General features: G+C 44.4%; 2 protein-coding genes across 3 annotated transcripts; both read right to left on the bottom strand.

The window, feature by feature from the left end:
* Positions 1–413: 413 nt before the first annotated feature.
* LOC110990380 (uncharacterized) lies at positions 414–11,985 on the bottom strand. Its single transcript, XM_022255356.2, has 5 exons — positions 11,456–11,985; positions 3,881–4,079; positions 3,276–3,335; positions 2,494–2,766; positions 414–1,800 (listed from the first exon to the last, which is right to left on the bottom strand). The coding sequence occupies exons 2-5, from the start codon at positions 4,049–4,051 to the stop codon at positions 1,771–1,773; spliced, it is 534 nt and encodes a 177-aa protein (XP_022111048.2). The 5' UTR covers positions 4,052–4,079; positions 11,456–11,985; the 3' UTR covers positions 414–1,770.
* Positions 11,986–13,257: 1,272 nt separating this feature from the next.
* On the bottom strand, positions 13,258–23,714 carry LOC110990379 (uncharacterized). Of its 2 annotated transcripts, XM_087131022.1 has the most exons (6): positions 23,264–23,714; positions 23,191–23,221; positions 17,037–17,207; positions 16,283–16,342; positions 15,430–15,693; positions 13,258–15,181 (listed from the first exon to the last, which is right to left on the bottom strand). In XM_087131022.1, the coding sequence occupies exons 3-6, from the start codon at positions 17,184–17,186 to the stop codon at positions 15,098–15,100; spliced, it is 558 nt and encodes a 185-aa protein (XP_086987148.1). In that variant the 5' UTR covers positions 17,187–17,207; positions 23,191–23,221; positions 23,264–23,714; the 3' UTR covers positions 13,258–15,097. The 2 variants fall into 2 exon arrangements, with proteins under 2 accessions (XP_086987148.1, XP_022111047.1); XM_022255355.2 differs by having other exon boundaries at positions 23,191–23,711.
* Between the last annotated feature and the right edge of the window lie 694 nt (positions 23,715–24,408).

Below are 24,408 nucleotides of genomic sequence, written 5' to 3'. Positions count from 1 at the left end.
CGCGCACTTTGGAAAATTACAGCATCTTATTGGTCGGAGAGGAAATGTACTGTGATGAATATCGCCAGCTATTCTAAAGCATGCAGGCTGCACTGGAGATTCTTAATAAGAACAGAACTCAAACGTACAGTTAAGAAGCTGTCCAATACATGGGTGAGAATCAGTTACGTTTGTGCAGTGTCCGTGATTTTTGAAACTTAATAAGACACTGCGACTGAAATCCCCTCCCAAAAGGATTCGCCGAGGTATGGGGAATCGAAAAGCGACTGATAGAACTTGTTATGGTTGCTGAAAAGTTATTTGTTACACCCAAATTTTAAAAATAGAACCAAATTTCACGACGTTCTTACCCAAATAATCAGCGCGTATATACTGGACCAAAACAGAGACAGTCATCTGGACAGAAAACAATCTTGTGTGGATATAAAGTTGATTTTTATTTGACTTAACATGTAACACGAATTCAGTATTTATGAATGTAAAGGAACGGAGTACTGGGTAACATTTCGCATGAGTTGCATCTTGTGCCAGACACCAGATCTTACATCGTTCTGGCCACAATTCCTCGACAAATTGCCGCATGTCAAGTACAAACATTGACAGTTACATTTTTAACGAAAATAAACAGTCCTAGGAATATGTACATACGTCTGAAAATCAGTCTTGTTAGTAACGACAAAATGCCGAGTTCTTACAGGTGTATCACATGCAAAATAACTGGGAACTGTCGATTCAAACACATATTATACGCAAGAGTCCTACTTAGTCATTCACAATAAAAAACGAACAATATTAAAAAACCCTTTCACCGCTACAACAATCGGTGTACATTTTTTTAATTCAACAAAACACTGTTTAAGTCGTGGTATAAACAAAAGAAGTTTGAAAGAATGTTCGTCGGTTGCCTTTAGACGAGTGGTGTTCTCTCTTCATGGGTTCATAATGTAAAGAGTTGATAAATGTAAACAAAGTATACGTATTTGACAATTTTTTGGGGGTGCATCAACGGACGTTTGGAGGTTATAGCTACAATCCACAAACCTGCGCGTCCTAAACGCGTGGACGCATAGCGGCTGGAGGCTTCCGTGTACCCGTTGGTCAGTGACCTTGTCAGGTTCACGAAAACGCTCCACTGCAAACGAGAGTTCATTGGCTATTGTACAGTAGACGTATGCCAAACTTTCAGCTGTTCCGTTGCTCCAGACCGCAATCATGGGGCATTCATTAAGCTGTTGTAGGCCTACCCTTTAAACCAACCTAACCAAAATGAGGCTGGAAGGGAAAATCTGTTCCCTTTTATTAATTATCAATATGTGCAGGTGTACTCCCACGGTCCCAATAGGTCTACAGGGAACCTATACACCCGTGACTCTGCAAGGGGGCGTGGTGTATTGGTTGCAGTGACGTCACACAAGTTTAAGCTTTTTTATTGACGCCATACGGGAGGGGTGCTTTGCGCGGGACGAGATCCCAATCTTGGCTTCGTACAGTCTTTGGCTCCGGCTTCACGCATTCAAGTTCAGCCTGCTCAGATGAGACCCAGTGGATCAGTGCAGCACCATTTTCATAAGGCTTGAACAGCGAGTGTCGCCTAAGCCAGAGACGAAGCCGAAATTTAGACCACTAGACAATGGAAAACATATTTTCAACTGTTCCCATGAGGAGCTCAAAGTCGTGAGTTGTTTGGGCAACACCAGCACAAATAGTAGGTGGTACAAGTTAATTTATAGCCTGCAACTACTAAAGATTTCATCCTCGTACTGGCTTGCTCTATATCCTTCCTTTTCGATCGTCCACGATCTGCAAAACGGAACAAACAAGCGACAGTGGTAAGTAGCGGTCACAGACATCTCAATGCTTGTGTAATGGGCAGAGCACTCGTTCATCTGACAGGGGGCGCCCTTCATCTTTTGCTGGGTGCCTGAGGTACACGCGCGTGTCAAGTCACGTCCACGCCCGCGCGCTGCACACCCCAGAATTGTTTCCCGGAGTTAATTCTGTCGTGCTCACGTTAGGAACAGAGTGATCTGGATGGGACATATGGCATTCCTGAAGTAGCTGCTTCCTTTTGCAAGTGCGTGTGGGGACGATTAGTGGGGTGGGGAGCCAGCTATTGGCAAGTCTAAGGTTTCTAGAGCTACGGCTAGGTCTATTGTCTGCTATTTCCAATGGAGTGAAGACCTAGTACTAGCTCTAGACAACCGTTTTAGATGCTGCCTCTTTGACAACCATTGTCCACCCCGAGAGAACCCAAGAGAGGGCGCATTTTTCCTATAACACCGGAAACTCCTTCGGTGGAAAATGCTCTTCGATGGTTCACAAACGACTGGGAAATGTACCTCTTGCGGTCGTGTCGCTACCAACAAAATGCCCAACGCCCACCAACATGGCTCTAGTCAACCGAAAAAGGCATGCTTCTGCACGGAGGGGGGAGGCGGCACCCGCAAGTCAACGCCTGGACGCCTTCAAAAGATGCCAGGTTTATCCACTCACCTCCGAGTATTCCGAGCAGCAGCAGCCGATGCCGAATGCCGCCAGCCCCGACAGAGTCGCCAGCAGGGCCAAGAAGTCGATGCCGGCGTCTGCGATGATGACCCCAAGCCACAGGTCATAGGTCAGGTCGTAGGTCAGGTTCTGCTCGGCAAAGGCCTCCATGTCGTACTCCTGGAAATACTCCTTCTCATACAGGTTGTAAGTGTGAAGGGCCACGTTGGCCAGAGCCGAAAATATGGCCAGGATACACATGAAGGCGGTACCGCGAGAGCTCTGAGAAAGGGGAAAAAACCAACAACTCTATTTCCTTTCTACGATAGCCCTGTGGTTCCATCAAGTAAATACATGTATTTTTTTAAAGTGAAGGGTTATTTATTGAAGTCCGTTTCGATGGCAAAACAGGACCTTCGTGCCTTTCTTATACAGGAAGCTCTTCATCTGACGAATAAGGAGATAATCATTCCATACAGGTGAATTATTTTGATTGATATCTCTTGACCGAGTCAGACGTGGGCGTGGCCAGATATAATCTGTAGTCATTTTACTTTGCTCAAAGATCAACCCTTCTTTATTTCACCCTAGAAACGACGCCAGTGGGTGAAATGAAGTCGCCAAATCATAACCTGCGAAACCTGTATTGGTGAAACAATCCCCAGTCCTTCCCCGACGGCTCAGAAACCTAACAACGCCTCGTCAAACTCATGCTTGGGCTCATTCTTTTCCGGATGACCACTGTCAAGTGAGTGTGTACTGAGTGAGTGTGCATTGCGACTCATACTCACCCAATCGTCGTCGCTCATTTTCTTTGTGATAAATATCGACGCCACTCCGGCCATAAACATCTACAACAAAATGCAAATTCAGTACAAAATCAAACTCCCGATGCTCGACATACCTGTAGGGTTGACTAATGTGAATTTGTACACTGCAAATCAGAAAACCATTCCAACACTTTTACCGGTGTTACAATTTTGGTGTTACTTTTAACACCCTCTGGTGCATTACAACACTTGTAAGTGCATAAAGTAACACCAGCAGTGCTAAAGTAACTCATTCTGGTGTGGTAATCTGACCATACCCAAGAGTGTTGTTTTTAACACCAGAGTTTTTGCAGTAAATGTACTTTTAACATCTACGCGTATAGACCGCCGAAATAGCACTAGCGGTTCCCCCGCCCCTCGGACCTGCACCCGCAGGGAACCCTACCTCGAGAGTCAACTGTTTTCCCAAGCAGAACATCTATCCCGAGACGGAACTTTGGCAATTAGAATGACGTACAGGAACGGGCAATATCTATACTGATCTAGACCGATATATTCAACTTGGGTGGGTGAAGAAAGTGCGAATTACGACCGCATTCCTATTTCGACAGCCTGGTCTTACTCACCGCTGCCCCGCCCCAAATGAGGGCGTGCCCCGCCGTGAAGATCTGGAGGAAATCGAAGAAGTTGAAAAGGACCCCGGCCGCCGCGTACAAGACGCCGATGACCACGAGCAGCGAGCCGCTGCACCGGAGACAGCGGTAGCGGCACCTGGTGGATCCGCAGGAGCAACACATGGCGGCTGGAGAGGAGACTTCGCAAAATCTATGACACGAGAGGTTGACATAAAGAGAACATCATTTGGACACTTGTCGCAAGACATTTGGAGTCTGGTATTAACACCTAGGCCCGACTTACATGATACCCCTTTACCATGGGCGGAAATCCCGAGGGGACAGGGGGGACACGCCCCCCCCCCATGAATTTGGTATTGGGAGAAACAATGTCGAATGTCCCCTCCATGTTTTAAGCAAAACAAAATACTAAAGGACTTGATGGGTCGAGTTTTTATAAATGGAATAAGATAATAAACACGATGTGCACAAAAAAGTGTGAATTGATGTCCCCCCCCACCAAGATCGAGGAAAGATTTCCGCCCATATGCCCCTTACGCAGTAGACGCAACCCCAGCAAAAATCGGCCGAGAACCAGTCCTAGGCAATGCTCACCTCACGGTATTCGCTGGTGACCTATATACCACTAAGCAAATACATGTATCTTCTTTGCTTCCAGATAATGAGAAAATGTTGGTATTTCAACGGCGCATGCCCAAATGAAACCCGTCCAAGGTCATCCGAGAACTGCAGTACATGTATACACTCGCTCACAAGCTGCCCTGCCAGCGCGGCCATGTACATGTACGTATACGTCGACTCACACGCGTGCTCGAAATCAGTCCTCGAATGACCTTACCTTTTTGCAATACCAACCTGACCCACTGGAGTGCTTAGCAACTCTACAGAGGTCGGGTCCAGGTGTAAAGCTTTTCATCAGAGTATCCTCTATTGACACTCAATATTACAGCAAATGGGTCGGGTTTTCATCGATTCCAGTTTTACTCCACACTATATCAATATCGATCATATCATAGGCCAGATATTCTTTTCTCCTTGTCGCTGGCTCTCAAAACACCCATGTTTAGGCCACATAAAAAAATAATTGGTTTAGCATCAGCGCCCACCTCAAAAAATCTTACCGCGTGTTTTTTTCTTTAAAAGTTGTCTTTTCCGATGTCCTTAGCCGTCCCCCGTAGTTTGTACAACGCCCACATAATTTCGTGCACGCACGACATGCGACCTGAGTACATACAGACACACATTGTCATATGCACTTCTGTGCACGAATCTGAAGTGAACATGGCGCTTTCGTTCTGTGGTTGCATACTAAAGTATCAAATGAAAAAAAAAACCACCAAAAAAAAAGAAAACAAAACAAAAACACAAAAAAACCTCCTCCCTCCTCTTTTTTTTGCAAATACAACCGATGCTAAAGTATTGTTTTTTAAAGTGGCCTTATGAGCTCATGTTAACCCAACAACAGCAGTCAGTCCTCCAACTGACATAGCAGCGTCACATGGAGGGATGAAGACAACGTCCAGATCCCCAAAACCATTAGAATGTTTCACGGCATTGCAGAGTCTGTCGCAGAGTCTGCCGACCACGAGTTTGAAAAGCTACTCCGAATGACCAAAATTAATAAATGAATGAATAAAGTAAAAAAAAAAAAATACATCACGACTTCGATTCTATTTTGTTACCATATTATAAGAACCAAAGAAAAAAAATACCGACTGCTGTTGAGATTTTAAAAAAATGCTAAAATCCAACGGCTGCAAAACATGGGACAGGACTGTTTTACTACTCATAATAGAAATACGATATCTACAAGTAGAGCAACCTCCAACTAGGAATATTTTATGCCCAATTTTCTCTATCTATCCTGTAGCCGGATGAATACCTAAATCCCTCTGTTTCAAGCGGTAGAAAAAAAATGTATCCCCGAAACATGCCCGACGAAATATGCATAAAACGATACATTAACGAAATCACACCTGCATGCATATCGATATTTTCCGCTGTTTACTATTAAACCGACCTAATAATAAACCCCACCGTGCACGGTCTATTAGTCCCGTTGAAAAGAGCGAGGTCGTGACGTCACTTCGGGATAATAATAATATCATTGTGGTCGCCATCGACCTTTTCATGTTAACATGAACGCCCACGGGAAAAAAGGCCGTTATTGTACCTACATACACAACCATGTTAGGACTAGGGGTCACTAGTTTACGGGTATGATATTGGAAATATGGTCGCAACATCAGATCGCAATATGCTAACAGAAAGGATGGTACACCAGATCGAGATAAAAAACACATTAACCGTAAAATGCAATCATTTGCAGTAAAATGCTTCAACTTCAACTCTTGAATTCACATTGCACTGGCGTGCTGAGGGTGTACAGTGAGTAAAGTAATGATCCGCATTGTATGTACCAGGAGAACTGAACACACTATCAATTACGATTTTACGAGGGAACTGGCAGGTATTATAATGTGGGCATACAATGTTCACCGTTTACGGATCCACCATTACAGCAAAAGCGTATCCGTCATTATTGTCTAAAATAAAATTGACCTCTTGAGTCCATTCAATTTAAGTCTCTATTATTTTAGTATTAGTTAGTTTGTTTGTTTGTCGGGGTGTTTTTCTTTTTTATCCCGCTTTGAATGCTGCAAACCTCACGAGCGTGCGACGTATGGACGACCCTGTAGATCCCTCATGCATCAACCTTTGGCAGGCATCACCTTCATCATTCTGAGCAAGGCTACAGTTGGTAGCGGGTTGGAGGGGTTAGCGCTCAAATATTCAAGTCGACAAATTATACCCTCACATTCGGAAGTGCGTGTTACCCATGCCGTCTTGCATCCTTTGCTCACGTTATGCCATTTGATCTGTCTTTCATATATGAGGGGTACCATTGATCCGCCTTGAGCAGAATCGCCCCATCCTCGGCCGAAAAGAGCCAAATTGGTAGGAAATGGTTAATTTGCTGCAAGCGACGCGACTGTAACTACGCGTCCATTTTATTTATTTATTCTTTTAAATTTGTTTTGCTAAAATTTTATGTATTCCAGGAATAACTTCTGACATTTCACCAATAGGTAAGCTTACATGTGTTCAGGCAAATAAACAAATGAACGTCAATATGTAAAATTATACCAGTCATAAAAAAACACAAAGTGGAATTAGTCGAGAGAAGCACCAGGAAGGAATTCCATTTACGATAGAATGACCCTACGCTGTTGTTGCACATAGAAATATATTTTTCGGCAAAAAAATATCCTTTAAAGCACTGGGAAGAGGGAGCGGTCTCTTTTGGCGAGTCCATTGGAGCTAATTAACGTTTAATTTTTTTCCTTGCCCAATATTCTTTTAAGAACTTTATTCCAGGTGCAACTTTAATTTGAAGGCATAAGTACCCTGAGCTAAATGTTAACGGTACCACGTAATGCTTGGTTTTGCTTATTTCCATTATGGTGTTGTTCGTTTTTCATGTTTTCCCTGATAAATAATAAACGGAATGAAATGAATTGAAATGTATGAAATGAATTGAAATGATACGAATTGAAATAAATTTAATTGAAATGAAATAAATGTTCCACAATACAACGCTCTGGAGCGTTGTACACTCCGGCCACAAACGCCACATACAAATTACGCTATTTCCGCGATGCAACATCTTGTTCTGTTGGAATCTGGACTTGGAACTGAATCCGTATTATTTTGAGATTTTAAAACACCACGGTTAGATATGAGGGATTCCAAGAGTTTTCTGACAAAAATAACGGGGAATACGGTTTCAAAAATAAAGCAAATTACGCTGAGAACCGAACTGCCCTGACACAGAAATTTCCTGTTACTTTTTGGTCTCAGTGGTCGACTTTATCCATTTCAAATGTGTAATTTCTGTCTGACAGACAGCTGAACAGTTTCGTATTACAGGATCGATTTTCACACCATTTTCCCTGCCAATTACTCTGAAAAAAAATAACAATCAATGTGGAAATCAGTGGAAAACTGCTTACCTCAAATACAATCACTGCACGCGTGGCATGAAGGAACGAAACACTAAAACTCTAAAAAAAACACTCGCGGGTCATTTACATACCCCTGTAAAGTATGCAGCTTCCTTCAAATTTAATTGGTCGATGGAGCGTGCTTTCGCTTCTTGGAATTACTACGGATTGGTTGCGTACGGTTGTGGTCTGATGTAGGGCGCAGTCGTGGCCAAAGTGGGCCACGTCAGAGAGGTTGTGGGTAAAATGGATGGAGGACAATAAAGGGGGCGGGGCAAAATACATTGAAAGCCTTGCAGATTCAAACTGAAAAATTGCAGCCGTAAAGCTGTCATATTGCCACATCTGTGACACTAGCCTTCTTTACAAGTCGGCCATGTGGAAACCAAAAAAGATGATGCAATTCGGGCAAATGACAGATGACTGTCCTTGTGTTCTGATTAGGACATTCTATAAATTATTAATGAAAAGACACGTCACCTAAACACGGTCGATTCACAATAGTGCGCCTCCCAGAGCTTGCAACGCGTTGAACCTTTCCAAACGCGCACTGGGTCGACAGATTGTGATTGGTCAACGCGTTGCAAACTCTTGGAGGCGCACTATTCGCCCGTATTGTCAAAACGAAAAATATCTCTTCAGAGTGAGGCTGTACCTGTAGCATACAGCAAATAGTTAGGCTTCTTCCCATTTCAGAGTGTTGAATATTTAAAGTGGATTCGGGGGTACGAACTTCACTGAGTTCAAAAAGCCATCCTCGTGCACGTGGATAAGGCCCTCGGGGGAGAATGCTGTGAAATATCAAGCCAAACTCAATCGTCATGCACGCACGTACATGTCACCGTGATCAACACCCCAAAAAGGGTCGCAAGGGCACAGGTCGCCGGTACATGATTCTGGGGCAACATTGAAGGAAGTACCACGACAGGGGAACACTCGTGCACTACACGTTCTATTCAATCGGAGTGCGTGTGTGTAAAAGATAAGAAACGCAGCTCTCGAATCTTATTGCAGTCCGCACGACAGGATGGGGGCTCACGACTCGCACCTGAAAACTGTGACATATATACCGCGCGCGGGTTCGTGCGTCCACCTGCGACTTTATTCGCCGTCGAAGTGAACCCTACAACGAATGCCAACTACGCACCGCAGTTTTTCCATTCCCAGTACAATTCGCGCAAATTTGTCATGTCTTGAAAACCTCTCGCACCTAAGCCTTTCCATCCATAAAACCAGAATGAGTTTGGATATTTCATGTACATCTAGGCCCTACATGCTTTCTCCCGGGAAAGGCTATTTCCTATAGAAGCACATTAGCATTTAATGTTAGAACGCACCGCACATTAATGGCGTCTTTATAATCTGTTTTTGCACATTACTGTCGAGGGATTCCCCCCCAGAAACCTGCCCGGCCTTTGTGTTTTAGTCCTCCATGCTATGCCCGCATGGATTCACAAGGAAGTGTGACTCAAAAACAAAGCACTGATAAACATCAGCTGATGCAAGATAACACCGGATGCGAGCGGACACGTGACTGTGGAATAAAACAATGCGGAAAAGTTCTGGTTTTGCGATAGCAGAGTCTACGAACATGTAAAAAACCCTTGAATCCCGTTTCAAAATCGAAGGATTTTCTTGTAGCTTTCGAATATGATACATGAAATATATATCTAACCATACTCAAAAAACTAACAATGGTGCGCAGTCTTCTAATCAGTTTCCAGACGCTAAACATAATACGAGTCCAGTTCCTCAACATCAGTGTCCAACTGCTTTGCACAACATCCTTGGATACTGCAAACATGTTTGATATTATGTTCGCAATCCAACAGTAAAAGGTACATGTACGGTTCCACTCAGAAAAGTGCTCGAGGGGACCGTGTCCGAATTAATGGCTACGGCCTGCTATCACGAACAACCCTACGGGTAGTGGCTGCGGCCACTGCCATAGACTCTTGCGTAAACAAGCCACGGCCAAACAGTTTGGACACGGCCTATTTGTCAAACACAGTTTGGAGCTTCAATGAATTGGTACTAAAACCAACGTTAGTGTAACCACATTGTGTACATGTCGTTATGCAATAGTGAATAACCCAAGTGTGATTCACTGCCGGGAATTCGTTACAACTACCCTTATAAGTTCAGGGGCAGAGAAATTTACGTGTACTTGGGTTATTTTTAACCGTTACTGACAGTCGACTTGTACGGTGTGCCCTCACTGGGGACAGGTCTTTGTTCCTGTGTGATCTGCCTGAGTAGACTCTCTGTACTTTCACCATTATCAGTGAATATCAATTTCGAAATTGCCCTCCATAGGGGTGGAAATCTTCGGGTTTATATCCTGCAACGTACTCGGGGGACACTCGATTAATATGCGCATTGAAGACTGAAAAACCGAGAACCAAAATGAGTCCTGATAAAAATGATAATAATTCGAGCAAGTCAGTCTGCAAGTATTCTACGCACTACACCTCCATCATCTTGTAAAGTGTAGGAAAGAAATTTAACCGTGAAGGAATAAGAACACGCATAAACCCATTAATTCCAGATTATTCCAAATGTACTGCAGGCCTATACATACATGTATTAAGAAATATTACGGGATATTCCATGCTGAAATGTGTTAGCTGGGGGGGGTTACCCTAAATGAGCCAGTTCGGTGGACCCTTCTCACTCTCACAAGGGGGGGGGGGAATGGGCACTCCCTCCGATTCCAACTATCCAATCAGGTGAAAAAAAAATTGGCATATGGTTTCCTCCACAGTGGAGGCAAGGGCATGCATCCATGACCTATAATAATACAACAGCGGTTTAACTAAACAGTTTCTAAAAACTTGTTGTCGGGCAAATAATGATCGAATTTTAAGTTTTGAAGTGCAACGGCTTGGCTTCGCCATCTGGTTCAACAACGCCGAAGAGAGACTTGCTCGTGATTTCAAAAAAGATCTCAAATGTTATCCATGGTAATTACAGGTACCTCACCTTGGGGTAACTTTGGAGAAGATTGAGAACAAATGATCGATTAAAAAAAGCGAAGGTAGCCTGATTTATGTTCCAACAAAGGTCACCAAAATTAAGTCGAGGGCGTCCACCCATCTGCATTCGGCCGCGAACGCTGGTAATAAAACGGAGCCTAAATGTTTACAGATTCTATCCCTGAAGTTATTATGAAGTTGTCTTCGAAATGCAGAAGATGGTATTAAAATTTAAAAAGTTCGACGCTTTCTGGGGCATGTGCTCAGACCCTTCCCCATTGAGGGTGGTACGTGTATACATTCGACACGCCCACAGCCTGATTTCAAAGACCCGTGACATGGAATCTGTACTTCCGTTTAAGCTCCGTGTAGATTTCCAAAGAATTTACAGCGCAAAAAGTGTCGACCGTTATTCGTATTTCGCAGTTTGCCTCAAAGCTTGAACCACACTCTTTACGGTTCGTGCGTGTACAGCTAACAGGCCGGACGCCTGGCAGGCTAGGAACAAGGCGCTGTTCGGGGAAAGCTTCGATGCTCATAGCCTGGTATAAAGAATCTTGAGTGTCACTTGTCTGTTTCTGACTTACCGTTAATTCTTACACCGGAATCAGCAAGTTGATCAACCCACCCACACACTTGTCGGACAGTGCGCTGTCGCAGTTCAAGTTCACTCACAGATAGCGATACATATAATGGCTCCACACCGCTGATCAAACCTGAGCACAGTTCAGCCAAGCAGCTACTCTCGATCTTCTTTAATTATCGGCTAACTTTGCCCGACACTTAGCTGAGCAAATTCCGTCAGGGCTAAAAGATGGGAGCGGCGGATTTGACTGTATGGCCAATAATGGGACTAGATCTCACTGACATACCATCCTAGCATAGTCACTGGATTGTGTGTGTGTTTGACTGAACGCTTGGATGCACCCAGCGAGAGAGGGTCTCCTTCAGCGCAATGACTGGCCGTGGAATGCCCCGATTCGCCTCACCGTTCTCGCTCTGTGGTTTCATTCAGTCTGCACAGTCACCACACAGTACTATTCAACCAGCGCTCTCCGCCGAGTGAGCATTGTCATGTAAAAACTCCCCTCACAATGAAGTGCTCCAGCGGGGAGCCAGCAACCAGCGGATGGGCGCAGAGGGTGCTCGTGACGTGTCATGGTTTAGACTCCACTACGAGTCGCTGATGTGATGCACTACACGTATAATATGCTCACACAGGTCAAACTAGTCAGGATGCGGAAAAAAAGCAGGACTCGACGCCGCATATCCCGCCCGTTTCTATAAGAAGTGAAACAAGAGCATAGTATTTCCGGCGATTGGTTTACATGTACTCATTGAAACACTGGCATGTGCATGATATGCGTTTAGCTTTTGTTTCCTTTTTAGGGGCAGGACGGAAGAAGGTTTCGTTGTTGGCAAAAAAGGGTCATTGCCCCCCCCGTGGCTGTACGTGTAATCACTCTCTTTCTTAAAACAGCAAGAGTAAAGTAAACTGTGAACTTCAGGCAATAGGCCTACATTCCGAGGACCGTAGAGGACGATGTGAAAGAGTGTTACAGCGGGTGCAGCGTACCATTTCAAGTCTGTGCCTGTTTGTGGACGGGGAGGGGGGGGTTAACCCTAAATGAGCCGGGTCAGTGGACCTTTTCCCCTTTCACAATGGGGCAGACACTCCCTCCGATCCTAACTATCCAATCGAGGGAAAAATTTGGCTGGCTTGTGAAAAAATTCACTGACCGTAACTCATAGCTGTATACTTCGGCTCTACATCGATCAATTATACTGTCAAATTTCTGAGGGGGCGCCCTAACACAAGTCGGAGTCGAGATTCTTCAGCGCGTGGATTCCGTGCAGTGTGACACTGCACAAATTGATCAGGCCAGGGACGAACAAGATGTCAGTAAGTGTCTTGTTTTTGTGTTTCGATGTTTACGATCGATGAATGAATTGTGTGGAAGGCACCCACTCCAGCCTTTTGCCCATTTTGGACTGAGCCATGGTTTCTTTAGTCCTGAAAAAGGTTTGTTTTTTCTGGTCTTCATATATCCCAATCCTTCAGACTAACTCCCCCAAATCAACAGAGATCTTAGTTGTCTCGCGCTGACTGCTTGGATTGCCTTGCGTGCCCTTGTAACAGCGGTATAATTACAATCCACTTCATCCACATGTTGATTATTAAGATTTCAGCCTCGTGTGTTGCTATTTCAGAATCTTATCAGATGGCTACATCTGCAGGTAGAAAAGAGGGCGCTCTTCATATTTAATGAAACCAAACTATCGTATTTGCGTCTTCGAGACCTATCTTGCTCTAAGTTTAACATTCAAAATATTTCGTTGTGAAGAAAAGCTAACAATGTCCGGCAGTGTAACAACATGGAAAAAACAACAAACCCTTGTTCCTTATTCGAAATACATGTAATCTTTGAAGAAATTTACATTTTACGTAGCACTTGAAAACTATTTATTGCCTAAAAGACCGGGTCGAATTGTGGCCGAGATTCTTATTTGAAAGTTCAATACGTCCCTCTTGTCAGCCAGGCCTAAAGAAGTTCAAACGAACTCATAAATTATGCACTTGGCTAAATGTCATGCGGTAAACGTAATCATTACAGCTATTAAATGCGCAAAAATTACTGTGACTGGGTAATATGCAGATAAGAACTAATGCATCCAATATCAGCGATGCGCAGAAAAAAAATTACCTGTTACAACACTGTAAAAACTCGGGTGTTAAAATCAACACTTTTGGGTTTTATCAGATGACCGCACCACAGGTTGTTACTTTAACACTGATAATGTTACTTTGCACACCTATAAGTGTTACAGAGCACTAGAAGGTGTTACAAGTAACACCAAATAACACCAAAATTTTAACACCAGTGAAAAGTGTTGGTGTAGTCTTCTGATAACACACCGCGGGTGTAAAATTCAACACCCCAGTTTTTGCAGTGAATGCGTGCATGTACACGTGTACATTTCAACGAAGTGAAACTAGTCAAATGTGCTTCCATAAGCTCTTGGAGGGTGGGAAACGCATGGATTAGCAGACTGTACGATGCCTCACCTTCACACTGGGCATGCGCATGTTTCTTTGGCATAGTTATAAAGAAAATGAAATTCCTCCCCTTGGAAGCATGTACGTACTATAATATTCGGTCAAGCGAGATCTATAGTACGTACCAGTTCTTTCCCATCAACTCTTTCTATGGCTGCATCCGAATCTCTTGTCTAGAGCTAGGTCTGGGTCTTTGCGCCATTGGAAATGCGTGGACACGCGTAGACAATAGACCTAGCCGTAGCTCTGGAAGCCCGTTTCGTACACGGCCTGAGACAATGATTTGCGGTCCACCATCATTAATGCCAGTTAGTGTCGCAATGGCACAAAGCACATTTTGCTCTAAGCAAGCACAGGAAAATGCAACAAGCCATAGCCGTAGTGCCCGTTTCGGACAAGACCTGCCATCAAAGATGGCGAACCGAAAGGGTTGCTGGGTAGGAAACAACGTTCCATACCATTACTCTCTGAAAATCATCGTACTCGTATAAAGGTGTACGGTTTTACTGTTAATATCAAAAAGGGGGAAGAAAAATGCGTCTCAACTTTCAAACTCTACGGTTTATATGTACACGTATATCGCATCCACTACCTTTGTCATGTCGGTGTGAATTACATATACATATCATCTAAAAATATCAAACAAAATAAATGTTTGGTTTCCTGTCTACACTAAGTACTTACAAATCTCTACATTTAGGAGACTGAGAAATTGGCGACCAAAACTATCCACCTAAACTTTGGGGCTGTCTACGGTAGCAACAAATGTAACATTACACAATAATTATATTCAAGTTAAAACTTGACAAAATACCACGACAGTGCAACAAACCAACGATCCCGATTGTCTCATTGAACAAAAATGTACAACATGCTGAGGACGTAGTCTATCCTTCGCTTTTTTTGGCTCTCTGACCCCTACAAAGCGCACCATACAGGTAAAAAAAACAGCTTGTCCAGACTGTATAATTGTAAATTGTCTAAAAGACAGGTCGAAAATTGAAATGTAGAAAAATGCCTTTATTTCAAAGCCACGGCTTGTAAGGCACCGGATTAGTATTTGGTAAAAGGTCCACACTTAAGGAGTAAAGGAGGCAGTTCATATACTACGCTTGAACTTTTGATGTCCAGGCAAATTTAACCTCCACGGGTCATCACGCACGCGTGGTTTTTACTGGGCCCTGGGCTCCGCTGGCACAGTCAGGGTGACGTAGGCATTTTCTGTTTGAACCGTGTCCAGAGTCATGACGTATCCCTGCGTCCAAAAGAAAAGAACACAAGTTGAATGCGAAGAACTCTGGCAGACGTTCACACTCACGACGACTTCAATAACGACTAAATCAAAATGGCGGCCACAAACCCAGGCCGAATTTTGTGGCTAGGGCAGGCTATAACTCGTAAGTCAGTAGGAAATGCCTGCAGCCACTAGATGTAGCGGGCTTCCGTTACATGTACTCGCTGTTGCTTCCAAGCCGTAGCCAAGTCAATACGACACGGACTTACCTTGGAGGGTCTGTTGTCACAGCAGCAGTTCAGCCAGGTGGCGTAGCACGAACAGATCAGCAGGATCAGTCCGAAGACCAGTATGGCACCATTGATGGCCAATCCCGTGGCGATGAAGGTACCACGTGACCCCGGCTCGTAGCCTTCCCTGGCTTCAGCGTCGGCCAGGGCGTACTCATTCACCATGGTGTGGCCAGCAGTGATGATGATACACGCTAGGCTGGTCACCATGGCGACAATGCTCAGAAAGAAGAACAATTTGCCCTTTGTTTAGAAGACAAGGAAGCGACATTTATTATTAACCTTATCGATAATATTATCCCTTTTTTGACGCTAACTGGCATTTGGAGAAATTTATGATTGAATTACCTCTTGTACCAACCCTGAGCAACCTTCCAACCAACGCTGGCCCTGACCAACCTTAACCACAACTTTAGCTGCAATCTCTTAGCCCGACGATAATAGGCTACATCTTCAGTTTTGGTAAATGGATTCTTGTCGGAATCCTTCAAATTGAAAGGGGCTGCTAACAAGGTGATGGTCTTAGTCCTTATCTATTTCTTTTGTGCGTCAAGGTTTTGCCCATGATGGTGTCTACTCATGATGAACTCAAAGGTATTGAGATAATTAGATGGTAGAGAATTTAAACTCTCTCAATATGCAGACGAAAAGTAACAGGGGCTTTGCATGGTAGCCAACTTGCAGGGCGGTTCTTTCGTTCCACAGTGAATCCTCCTTTGTGCAGACCCTGTGGAACAAAAGCACTGGCCGGCAAGATGGCAGCCATGAAAACCCTCTATACGCAGTTGACACGCTAACGAATGGAAGGATGGAGAGTGATACTTGAGCTTACCCACTTAATCTCCTTGTAGGAGCAGATCATGAATATTCCAAACAGTCCCGCGAACACTGACTGCAAGGTGAAGAAAAGGCAGACAACCATGGCACCATCTCACCTTATTTTAAGAGCGACTCTTCTTGAAGTTTCCAACCACACATAAAGGCCTACAGTTATTAATAGTTACATACCCTGTACACCTTTACACAGAATGACACACTCCGGACTCTTTCTGAAAACTTGGACTTTTTGAGGATATTAAAATTGGATTGGATCCCATTATTTTGGTTAAAGGCGTAACCCCCCCCCTTCAAAAAAGAGCAACTGCTCTTTCTCTATTAAAGACGATTTCACTGCTGCTCCCGAGGGAGCGGAAATGTTATATTTAGGGACTTTAACGTGATGAGACCTGCTAAAGTCCTTAAATCTAACCTCACACTTGCAGAAGCCATAAAGATTGCACTAGGAATTCCCCCTTAAAATACCTTCCCCAATAGTATCAAAATCTGCCCTTGCACTAATTGCCTACATGTAGCAACGGAGGCTTCTTTGGTGGGAACTGCACTTCGCTGGTCACGAAAGACTATAAAATGCACGCGTTACGGTCGCGTCACTTCCAAGAAAAACGTACACTCCCTACCAACATGGCTCTTTTCACGATGAGGGGGTACTTCTGCTCAAGGCAATTAGAGCAAAGGAGACCAAACAACAGAGACAAAAACATGTGAGAGTTGTTCGAGTTTCTTACACGCGGAGGAGATATACTTACCAGGCCACCGCTCCAGGCGGGCGAAGCAAAGTCCATGGGAAAAGCTGCAAAGCAGCCAAACAGACAACTGACGAACATACCGATCTGAATCAGACCGAAGACGATCAGGGCAATGCTGACGTTGAGGGCGTTGGAATACACGTACGCCATCTTGAATCTGTAAAATGTTTCCTGCAATGACAGAAAAAAAAAGCCACGAACAGACAGGCCGTAAGATTTTGGTGAAGTGAGGATGATGGCTTACAAGGTGTAACAAAATAGGCTTTTTGTTTAATCTTGCTTTCGTCAAAATAAATAAGTCTTTAAGCATGTTTTCTTTTTAGGAGATAAATTGAATGAACAGATAAAAAAATTTCAACTGTCTTCGTAGGTTTACCTTGACGAGTGTTTGGTTCGTTGGTTAAAAAATTCCTTCATTACATATTTCGAGTAGAGTTTTACCCTCTAAAAGACTTTCGCTGATTTCATGTGATGTGCCTGTCACATTCCCAGACGACATGAGCGATTAATACAACACGGGCCACATAATAAACATCAAGCGCCCGTTTCGTGCCATCACTGTATACCGTACCTCGGGGCACCACGGAAACCTACCGGCTACTTGATACATATAAAAGTGTTCTGAAGGGCTTCGAGCCACGCAATGATCGCTACACGTACATGTACATCCTAATAAATAACATTTTGACGTGAACAAACACGACGGGACAGACTCTATTCCAACGGCGCGGCCGCTGCGTAACGTGACACTCGCTGTTCACCATGACATCTTGTGGAGCGAGTTCGTGGCCAATGGCAGCAAAGATTAGGTATCTCTGACAGCTAATGTTACGGCCTTGACATGTCAGTTTTCATAAGTTCTTGACATACATGTCACGGCAGAGGTCCCAATCGCCAGCAGAAAGTTCCACGAGAACTGAAAGATGGACTCCAAAACCCTCTAAGTTTCTTTTTTCTGGCTGCCGATTGCTTGTTTATTTTCACACTCATAAGAAAACCCAGCACCGGTCAACATTTGCCCATCTTCAGTGACAACAGAGAGCGCAAAATTAATTGCCTGGGGGAAACGGGGATCATTTCAAAGGAATGTCAGCAAAGAAGTTGGCTCCATGCGATGTACGGCGCTACAACAAAAACCTGAAAACAGAGGTTTAGTAGTTAAACATTTCCTGATATGGCCGATTTTTTCCTACCATGAAAACAATGTCGCGCAGGCTTCTTCGAAAGCAAACCGGTTTTGCTCTATGCAAAATGAACATAAGCATAAAGGATCCCATGGACATTATTTCTCTTTCATCATTTATCAAGTACGTTTATGCAATCTATGAAAACATATGCAGCATGAGATATGTGACCCATTTATGAAAACGAGACTCGACGTTTAAACGTGGATCCACCCACTCTGGTTGTTTATTTAAAAATATGACATCGTGCAAGAAAGGAAAGTTAATAAAAGGACACCGGATTGAAAATAAAATCAACCATCAATGTTAGAGTGCAACTGCAAAATATACCCTTTGAAATTAACTCCCATGATCTCATCCATATCCTTTAAACCCCTCATTTTATACCCCTTGTTGTCTGGAAGCCACAAACGAATGGAGATCGAAATATATCAGCCGGCTTTCTAGCCATTTACATGTATATTGAATTTGCCAATTACCTGACAACAAATATAGTCCACACTGAAACACCCTACAAGGAAAATCAAGCCGGTCTGAGCTAAACAAATTGCCACTGTGTGTTATTCAGTTTCTAAACACCCCCAAGCGAGCTATAGCCCTTTTGTAAGGACGGACAATGCCGTGACGTAACAATACGAACCCACCACAGGAGAACTGTAATTGCCTGTACTGGCATGCGTTGCTTCCACTCGAATAATATCCAGTGGTTTCTGTCCAGCATGCTGTGACAAATACTACTATTTTAGGAGTATATTACGCAGGTCCAACAGCTATACTCATTTGAAACGAGATATGGGACGGAGAGAACCCCCCCCCCCGCCTTTGTGTTGGTCATTGTCTGATCGGTATCTCAGGAATTCTTTACAGACTTCTTGGGGGATGTGTTTAAGGTAAAAATAGTCTACAGTGTGTTTTGGGATTGGACAGGTAAGGGGGGGGTACCCCTTCGTCCCATATCTTGCCCGGTATAGCTACACTACTGCAGACTGCGAGGTCTGGTAGTGAGCTTCGGTTTGGAGGTTGAGGAAATATAACAGTGTAATCAGATGTCGCAGTATAGCATTTAGCTCACTTGGCAGAAAGCTTTCAGTGAAGAGTTCAAGGAGTGAATTATGATCTTTGAATGCAGTACCAGGGGAAAGGAACCTCAGCTACCGTGCATGTAGTCTTTACGATTACACACTGGCAGGAAACAATACATTGCAGATTAGGTTACCAACAAGTTCCGCAAACGGAAGATATTGTTTAAGTTCTTCAAACCATTTCATTTCTTGAGCGATTTCGTCAATTGTTTCAGCTGTTAAAAATGCCCCTGTGAAAATACAAAGTGAAATATATTTATTCGTTCAATGCCGCCTGTTTTCGGTATTCATACGAAAATGTTAGACTACAAATTGCTAGAGGGCAATGATTATTGTCGGCTGTGATGTTATCGGTCTTCACAGTGTCGTACTTGAATGTAGTTCTGAGTTTCGTCTTTTACGCACGCATTTGGAGTTATATTTAGCACTGATGATCATCAGAAACATTCCTTTTTAAAAAGACCATACGATGCTCATTTGTTTGGTGGACACGGGGAGGTAATTAACCTTGAGGAAATATGCGGGTTATCTACAGCTGCGATTCACGATCAACGCGCAAGGTTTTTTTCCCACAAGCATAGGGCGAACTCAGTTTCCTGCTGCCCGTGGCTTCCTTGGACCTGACAGCGTGCGGATCAGTGCGGAAAATTCCCGTCTGGATCTGTTCATCTGTTCATGCGGATTCTCTCTCTGCAACAGACTAGATGCGGGGTCACGGCTCAAGGTTAGTTAATTCAGTCGTGAATAATGAGCGCTGGCAAAAATATGACGGTATGTAAACAAGGTGTACGGCACGAGTGTGGGAATGCACCCGTTGTGAATGGCAGACCGATGTGGTATGAGACTGCATGCAATTAAAACTCCCTTCAAAACCAAGAGCTGTATTCCTATGGAGGCTTTGCGTGGCAGCCATCTTGCGGGACAGTTCCTTTGTTCCACTGGGCATGCCCAGAGGAGGTTTCCCGTGGAGCACAGGAACCGCCCTGCCAGATGGCTACTAAGCAAAGGCCTCTCTAGCTTTGGTGGCAATGACCACAAAGAAATCGCTCTTTGCTCTGACCATGCTCTGACCTACTGACCTACACGAAACGGCTCCTCATTGTTGTCTTTTCCCGCCATTTGAAGCCGCCGTCTGCTGTTACTCTTGGCCTGTCCTACGATTCAGTTCAGTCAAACTGCACACGTAGGCCTAACTGTGAAACGTAAACTTCTGGGTAGACAGTGCGACTGGAAGGCCATATTCACGAGACGGTTATTTATAGATCCTTCTCATCGAATCCCTTTCACCTGTCGTACACTTTAAATGGGAGGGTTCTCGAGACTACTTCGGACTGAAAAGAGTGCGTCTCGATTTCAGAAACACTTTGTGCATTTGGGACAAAACGCAGAAGTGCATGATGACCCTTCATCCCTATGAAATTTTTCTGCAAAGGAGAACACGTAAATCTGGGCATTTCCCTATTTTACATATCTTCGATCCCTATCAAGTCTTCCAAATAGTTTCAGAATTCTTCGGTTTTTGATTCGCCTTGGGAAGAGTGGGAATTTCACTCCTCTCGAGTGGATTTTACTATTTTTTTAGAGTCGTTTTTACCCTTTCTAAAGGAAGGCTTCGATCCAGGCGAGGCTCGATTTAGTTGCTTCTGCTTTGGTAGATGCAGCTGTTACGGTTTTTTTTTGTCGTCACATGATTGATAGTAAATGTGTTTTCAATCATTCCGCTTCGCCGATTTAGTGTTCAACAGACAACGTCCATGATGTTGGCCCTTATGCCTAGCATTCAAGTGTTGTCTCATCTTTCACACTCATCCATTAATAATCGTATGCTTCGCTTGTTCGAAGCATGATGGCAGAAAATGTCACAATCAAATTTACAGTAGGTCTTTAATTGAATATTTTTTTCCTGTGTGAAGCATAGGCCTTGTAGGTAAAACCCCAAGTGTTCCACTTTCGCACAGCTGTATGTGAAACTTTCTCTGCGACTCAACATTAACAAGAAATCCCTCCAAAAAGCATGGTGTTGGGCTTTCACGCCGTTGCATTATAGGGTCCGAGCTGGACCAAGAGAGGGCGCATTTTTCCTAGCAACGGAGGCTCCTTGGGTAGTAACCGCGCATCGCTGGTTGACGCACGACAATAGTGAAACGCACGTGTTGCACTTATATCGCTGCCAATAAAATGAACAAGCCCGACCAACATGGCTCCCTGGGGGGAGCGGGTTAGCGAAGTGGTTCTTTCCTCGCTTTGCACCAATGAGGCCCGGGTTCGAGTCCCGGCTTGGCCCAGGCTTTAAGTGCATTTGGTTTCCAGTCCATACTCACTCTCGCAGGTTTTCTCCGGGTACTCCGGTTTCCTCCTGCCTGTAAAACAGGACGCTCTTCCTAACTCCGTAATGTGATGCTGATTAATTAATAAGGTGTATGGATAAACGTACAGTTATTGGCGCAAATCGCCTGAATTGCTAAAAGTGCCATTAAAACAAAACAACAACATGGCTCTTTCCAACTGATGGAGGGGGGTGCTTCGTCTCGGGCGTACATAGGCTGTCAGTCCGCGCTTAAATTGGATACCACCCAATCGCATCATTCATCACTTTACAGTGTATCAGTCCTTTGACAACGGCTGCAGCTGGTCTACCAGATGGGCAGCGGATTCGTGCCGAATACCATCTCATTTCCCGAAATTCGCCGCTTTGGACTGATGCCGAAATGTGGACGCCAATGTGAATCGGGGGGGGGAGACGTGATTTGAAAGGTTACTAACAACATTTTCCTGTTACGGCCCAAAGGCGAGCTTCGAAAGCAAAACAACACTCCATGCCCGTGTATGCAGCGTTGCACTTTGCGATAATTCAAATGAAAAGCTAAACTGGCAGACGGAGGGAAACAGCCTCGACAGATTGAGCCGCAGCCTGTCGGGCTGGTTTGTAAGCCTGTGCGGAGGCTTAATTCACCGAACATACGAGGAATCAACTCATGATCGACAGTGCAAAACGCCAAGTGGGACAAATTACAATTTACATTCTCTTGCGGGCAACATAAACTTTACTTCGATAAGAGATATTCTTATCCCACTGTGCGGCCAACAAACCCAATTAAGCCGCGCGCGGCCAACACACGCTGTATTGCATAAAAGCCATTCAAGTGATAACAAAAAAGCTCCGCTTTTCTGGCCACCCTTCGACCATACTGCGACTTGCAAGTTGAATGCTATCTGTTAACCAAATTTACACCGCAAATGTACCCGGTCCCGAGAGGGAACTATACGTGCCAGGGTGCAACCAACTACACGTGTGACGATGACCTCTAAATATTCCGGCAAACAGCGATGTAAAACCACGGTATAGGCCTCTGTGGAACTTGTTCGAAACACAAGCCTGGCCGGGGGCACGGGGATATCATGAACCCGCGTGACCCGACAGTTCAACCCACGACCTTGCCTACTTTCTCACGGTCTTCCTACGGTGTGACCTCCCTTTGCACGTAAGCTACCGAGGGTACGTAGCCTCGACCGTACAAGAACGATAACTACTCCATGTGACGTGGCGATGACATGCACGTGTGATGATGTGTTTGGTCAAGATCAAACGGGCATCTTTAAAACTCGTTCACAAACAGTCAGCCCATCCTCTCGCACGCGGGCACTAGACAACCTGTCTCCTCAAACATCCTTTCCAGATCACAATCAGCCGAAGTGAAAGGACGAGAATCCCCGAACAAACACAGACGTCACACCAACTGCCACAACACAAAATGCGTGTAGGCCTACATAAATACATGATATACTGTACATGTACATGATATTGCACGTGAAGCTGTTACAGAACTGAGCACACATTTTTCTATGGACTAGCACATGTAAAGGATCCTCCAAAGTCGTCCAACTCACCTGAGCTTTCAAGTTGGCAGCTCCGCTCTGCAAAATCTGTCCAACGATCTCGTCCGTACCGTATAGGTGCGTCTTCGAGCCAGCGGAATCAACTTTCCCTCCAAGGATATATCACGCAGTTGCTCCACGAGATCTCACCTCTCTGGTGATCTGAGGAGGCGCTGGGATGGGATTGCCCCGGCAGTGCGTACACGACCCACAAAAGTGCGCTGTGGGATCGGGCGCACCTAGATAATTGCCGCGCTAGTTTGTAGAAATACACAGACCTTGGGCGGGCATTACGCAGAAGCGAAACCTCGGAGTCCTATCCCCCGCAAACCACCCGCAAGTAATGTAAGGCAGACCTGCGCGCTGGGCCCGCCAGACGATGAGCGCAGTAAAGTGAGCAGCTCGAGAGGGATCGCCGTGAACAATAATAACAGAGGAGACCTGTCCACGTACTGTACATGTACACGTACAGTACACCGATGTACATGTACAATGTACATGTACTGTACACTATGCCGCATCCTCACTGAACGACTAGCGTGGAAGCAACACATGCGCACTCGACAAACAAGGTCAATTCATCAGACACAACAAAACGTGCACAGCCTACAGGCGCAAAAATGATGAATACATCGACGGCCTTGATATGTTTACAACATGTGACCTGGATAGTATTGGATGCGCACATATTATTATCAATCGTGCACAATTTGATTGAATAATTGTGCTAAAATAGCGCGGAGTAGTATATCGTACATATAAATATGTAAAAGTAGCATAAAACTCAAGTTTTGTTTAGTTGAAAATTGAAGGGAACTGGCATTTGTGAAAATTGGAGCATTATGCTCCCTGGAGATAAATGGAAATCGATAATATATCCAACAGCTCCCAAGGACGGAATCCCTCGGAACATTTATATAAACACTTTCTACATTTTCGCTTTGCAATATCAAAATGGCAAAAAAGAAATCAGAAACCAGATCCCAAAGATCGAAAAACCAACAACCCAGGTCTAAATTTACTAATCCCCCCAAAACAGAAAGGAAAAAAGGAGAAAAAGAAGAGAAAAAGAAAGTAGAAGTAATCTATACTTAAGCCGTGAGCGGGAGCGTTTCATGTAAGAATGCCTAGCCACGACAGATGCATTACAATACAGCAAGAAGTTCTTCAAGCCTTTTTTGCTAGCTGGAACAACCTACAATAGTCTTTTCAAGTTCTGTTCAGTATGCT

This window comes from Acanthaster planci, linkage group LG21, assembly GCF_054643075.1.
Source record: "Acanthaster planci isolate LZ-2023a linkage group LG21, COTS_SCS, whole genome shotgun sequence".
NCBI classification, from domain to species: domain Eukaryota; kingdom Metazoa; phylum Echinodermata; class Asteroidea; order Valvatida; family Acanthasteridae; genus Acanthaster; species Acanthaster planci.
This window is presented reverse-complemented; position numbering and strand designations above follow the sequence as displayed.